The sequence below is a fragment of the Crocodylus porosus genome, unplaced genomic scaffold (genome assembly GCF_001723895.1).
Source record: "Crocodylus porosus isolate Cpor-Errol unplaced genomic scaffold, CroPor_comp1, whole genome shotgun sequence".
NCBI lineage: Eukaryota > Metazoa > Chordata > Crocodylia > Crocodylidae > Crocodylus > Crocodylus porosus.
This window is the reverse complement of record NW_017728915.1, coordinates 38,120,165-38,125,037: the sequence shown is the minus strand read 5'-3', so window position 1 is coordinate 38,125,037 and position 4,873 is coordinate 38,120,165. Positions and strand designations below refer to the sequence as shown.

Genomic DNA, 4,873 nt, shown 5'->3' with positions numbered 1-4,873 from the left:
GGACTATACAATGCACTACCCGCAAGGGCAAAGCATGCAGGTGTCTCTTCTGCTACAAGGAGCTTCCTAAAATCAACATATCAGCATTTGAAATCTTGTTCCACTGCAATCAGTGGTCAAAGTCTCATTGGTTTTAATCATGGACTTGTAGGTTAGATGGAGAGGTAGTTTATAGGTCCCTGCAATCCGGATGTCATTCCCCATAGGCAAGAGGCAGGAGCTCTGAAGCCCTCTTACAAGTTTAATTTGAAAAGCACTTGTGACTGTAGGTGCACAAAAAGGAATTCACAGCTGCTCAGAAAGGTTCAGATAGAAACAAAGCATGCTTGTTTCACGTCGGTGGACAAGGTTTCATTAACAATGGGATGAAAATAAGATTGGGCAGCAGGCATCTGTACAGCCTTCAGAATCGTGATGTTTGAACAATACCCAAAGTGAAGTGGGTTCTTCTTTAAGGACAGACAGTGTCCTGAAGCTACATTGTTCATAAATACACATTTATTTGTTTTATTAGAAATGCATAATTACAGCTTTTTATAGCATTTTTCCCCTAGAAAAGTAGTTAAGCAACAGTACAAACAAAATTGTTAGTCTTTTGCAAATACATTTTCATTACACTGAACAGAAAACACCAGCAAAAGGCTAAGACTTGCAGTTATGGTGGGGGGGTCCTCTTTTTTTATTTTTTTTTTTTTGTTTTCCATTTTTTGTTATAAACACCTTAGCAAATAAAAAAGCTGTTTAAACGGTGAAAAATATTTGAGCTCTTCATTTTCTATTGGTAAAGCAAGTACTGCAAAGCAGCAACATGTCTGATAAGATATCACGGACATTCAATGATATGATTCACAGAAGAAATGACAGGATGGACCATGACCAGTAATTCAGTTTTCACGTTCTGATTATTCTTTTTTCGTTCTGGATGGAATTTTCTCTCTCTTAAATATACCTAAGGGATAACCATGGATACTTTGAAGATCATATCCTCAGCCGGTAGAGTGGTCATTCCATTGAAACCAACAGACCTTTGCCGATACGTGCCAGATGAGACCCTAGCCCCGTGTGTGCGAAAATGAACAAACAGACAGAACTCTGATATTTACAGGAGACGTATTTGAAAAGGTCAACGAGTCTGATGTCATCCTTTCCTTCCGCCTGTCATGGCACACGAGCCGCAACCCTTTGGCTCCTGACTGTGGTCACTGGCATTTGGGTCTTTCCAATTTTCACAGTTCCAATGCACTATTGGATCTGGATCGCTCCGTGCTCTATCTGCATTTCTGGCTGGATAGCTGATGGAAGGGTATCGGTGCTCTAGGTAAAAAACATGAAAAGAAAATGAATGTGCATTCTGGTGACTGAAGAACAACGGTACAAACCTTCTGATGCCCGTTTGGGGCTTTGTGATGCAAGTATTTTAAAGATGACAGAATCCAGCCATCAGGATTCCTAACCCTTCTTTTCTCACAGACTTGCTGGGGGGCCTTTCATGCAAATTGCTTTACCTTGCTATCTCAACCCATCTGGAAAACAAGAATGAGACCACTTACTTGCTTTATAGGAGTGCCAGAAAAACTAGCAAATCTATTGCTGCATATAAGCTCAAAAAAATACTAAGTGTTGCTACAATACTAAATGTGTTATGCTTTTGCTTTATCCTGAATATACTATTACCTTCCTCTTAGTGATGTATAAATCTCAAGGAAGATTTGGTGATAAAGATGCATCTAAAACTAAAGGGGGGTTATTTTTCTATAGATGGGCAAAGAGCAGGGGAGACTCACTACTGTTAAGGCCAATCTGTGTTATGACTACTGGTAAAATGTTGCTTAAAAGAGGTAAAATACTTATGAAGCTGCTTAGAAAACAGTCTTTAAATCCCAGTGAAAAAAGAAGAGCAGGGAAGGAGGGGAGAGAGCTAAACCAGAACAAAATGAAAAGAAGCTCATTCACACATAAGAGTTATATCCCTTTGACAATAATAGTGTATTTAACCTGGACAACTCCTCTAAAGCAGGTACAGTTATAAGATGCAGAACTCTACACCGAGACAGCTAATTCCATAGGGGGTATAAATGATGCCATTATTAGGTATAATCTGTATACCACCAGAACTGCTTCTGCACTAAAGGCTGCACATGTGCAACCATTTGTTAAAAAAGAAAAATCCTAACCCTAGCCAAAATAGTTAAATCAGTACAGAAACCCATGTAAACCAGGCCTACAATGGATTTGAAATAGGAGTTCACACATGTTTTAACACTATAGTACTAAACCTTTACCATGTACAATGGGCCTTTTTGTCCAGTCTGCCCAAGTTTTTCAGATAGCACATTTAAGTGAAATTCACACCTAATAAACAAGGTCAAATAAGAATAAAACTACTGTAAATGACCTGGTACATTCTGTAAAATTAGCTTTCCTCTTCTAAAAATCTTCCTAGTGGCCCCAAATCCTCCTTCCCTTTCCTACTGAGAGGAACTAGACTTGTATGAAAAAGATTTCAATATATATATTTAAATCTATACTACATATATAGTAATACTCTGCAGAACTTGATTTGCTGTCTAAAATAAAAGGTGTTTGCATTACCATGACATTTGTCAGGTATCAGTGCAGTCGAGCAAGGCTGGCAAGCGAGCAGTCTCAGGGTGTGACAGATTTTGGAGGACGCAAGTTAACCTACAGCGTCACATAAGCTCTACTGATATTCTGGGCACAGGGCAGAAGGAGGAGAGCAGCAGCTTGGCCCTTACAGAAGATCCTTTTTGACACCCTACCCCACCCAGCAGCACAACAAAAATGGAAACATGAGCAACGGTTTCCCTACCTTAATAGCTTTCTATACAGCAATGATTTATTTAGTCAAAGAAAAACACAGAGGGGTTCAAAATGTCAAAAGCTTTGTTCCTAAATTAAGGTTTCCCTGCGACATTAATCCCATCCATGCCTCTGTGTTCTTTTGCCAGTAATCACACATACCCACACCAGTTTTTCCTATGGAATTTTATGGGGCATTTGATCACTTATTTACTGGTTCTCTGTGCTAGTGCCAATATGGAGAATAATGCTAACACCTTGTCGACTGCCAAACTGTAAAGTGACCACCCAAACACCTGAGAAAAATATTTGGAAGGAAAAAAAATCAATATCTACAACAGAAACACTCATTAGTTATTAAAGACTCAGCTCAGAAGTGGGAGGATGTCCGAAGGGGAGTACAGGTGGTCCCGTGCTGTGGACTTCGACCACATTCCCAGCGCTACCAAAATTTAATCCTGGGTCAGGTGGTTTTCATGAAAACAAAATAGCTCATACTTTGGCATTACCACTGTTCACATTAACTAACATGTTGCAAATAATAGTGCTAGAAATGAAGAACACACCCAAGTTGTGAAAATAAGCAGCTCTCAACTCTGCCTTTGTCTGTAGCTTTGTACCTGGAATGTGCTAGTGATACGTTTCCAATTATATGTCTAACCACCTGGAACCTCTACTCATACCCAAAATGAATATGCCAAGTGCAAAACTGCGCAGGAATAAACTGAATTTACTACTCAATACCTGGACATTTGTATCTCCTTCCGTTCAATGCAGGGAGAGACTGATTTAACAAGGCCTCACTTGGGCTTTCAATTTTCCTTGTGCAGCCAGGAGTTAGGCACAATTTGCAGGTACAAAGATGAGACCAGAGGTGCTTAAATTTTCAGGCCCGCAGGAGTTGCTTGCCTTTGCTTTTCTGAACTTGGAGTGTGCAGAGGGCACTAAATTCTGGCCCTGGTGGAGAATAATGAACTCCACTTTAGAGAGGGGTGGCCTACAGGAAGAGATTCAAAATGACCGAGAATGCCACGGTGTGTCTCCAAAGAGCCTCCGAAATGGAGAAGCAGGGTGTTGCTACCTTACTCTGCTGGGAAAGACATTTCATTTCCACCCCGCCTCTTGAAGAACAAGCGCCTTTCCAACATGAGGCAAGCCCATTCCATCCTTTCAGCCAAACGGTTGTTCGACCTGTTTACTCAAGTCATCCTCGCATCTTAAAACGATGCAAACATCCAGATGGGCTTTTCTGCTTTGATTCTGCAGCTCCTTCGTTGTTAGATTGCATAAATGACTTACCCTGTGCTTATTTTTAGCCTTGTCTGCATTTCTTTTTGTACCCTCCTCGCACTCCCCATTCATTTCCGTTTTATTTCAGCTTGGTATAAATCTCTGCGGTTAACCACAATATTAAAACCTAACACGGTGCGAAATGTCTCCGCAAAAAGGAGCGACTCTGATGGTGGCTGCCAATCGTATGGGAGACAGATGCTTGTGTTTATGACTGGACTCCACAACCGACTCCCTGTCAGCTCTGATAGCCAAGAAAGGAGGAGGAGACAGTCCCAAGCAACGTGCTCCACAACATATTTAATCAGAATTAAATTATAGGAGCACTCAAAGACCCAGAATTGGGATGGCAGTTAGCTATTACAGCAGCACCTCTAACCGTGTGGTACATGTGCATTTTATGGCAGACAGCCAGAGACATGCCTAGTGCTTTAAAAGTTTACAAGCCATAAGTAAGGTTAGACCCTTGAACACAGAGGTGCTTGTTGGCTAAGATGCCATTAGGGATGAGCATGACCAAAGAGACTAATGTGTTGTGAGGGCTGAAGAGGAGTAGCAACGTGCCAAATGTATGGGAAGGCCATTAAGGGTTTGCCTATGTGGGAAATTATCTTCCAGTAAGTTAGGTGCAAGCTCACAGCACCTTCACTTCTCCACACTAACTCTGTGTCAATGGTCTTAACACACAATGGCTGCATCCAGACAAGTGCGGCTGTGCGGTATACGGCGCCGCAGACACTGGTGCCACATACCTCATGTTCAG

At 41.4% G+C, this 4,873-nt stretch overlaps 1 protein-coding gene across 3 annotated transcripts in view; it reads right to left on the bottom strand.

Moving 5' to 3' along the window:
• Positions 1-480: 480 nt before the first annotated feature.
• The window catches only part of BANP (BTG3 associated nuclear protein), a 213,492-nt gene continuing 209,099 nt past the window's right edge, over positions 481-4,873 (bottom strand). For all 3 annotated transcript variants that reach the window (XM_019536007.1, XM_019536008.1, XM_019536009.1), the window contains one exon: positions 481-1,314. In XM_019536007.1, coding sequence (XP_019391552.1) covers positions 1,243-1,314 — 72 coding nt within the window. In that variant the 3' untranslated portion in view covers positions 481-1,242. The remainder of the gene's footprint in view (positions 1,315-4,873) is intronic.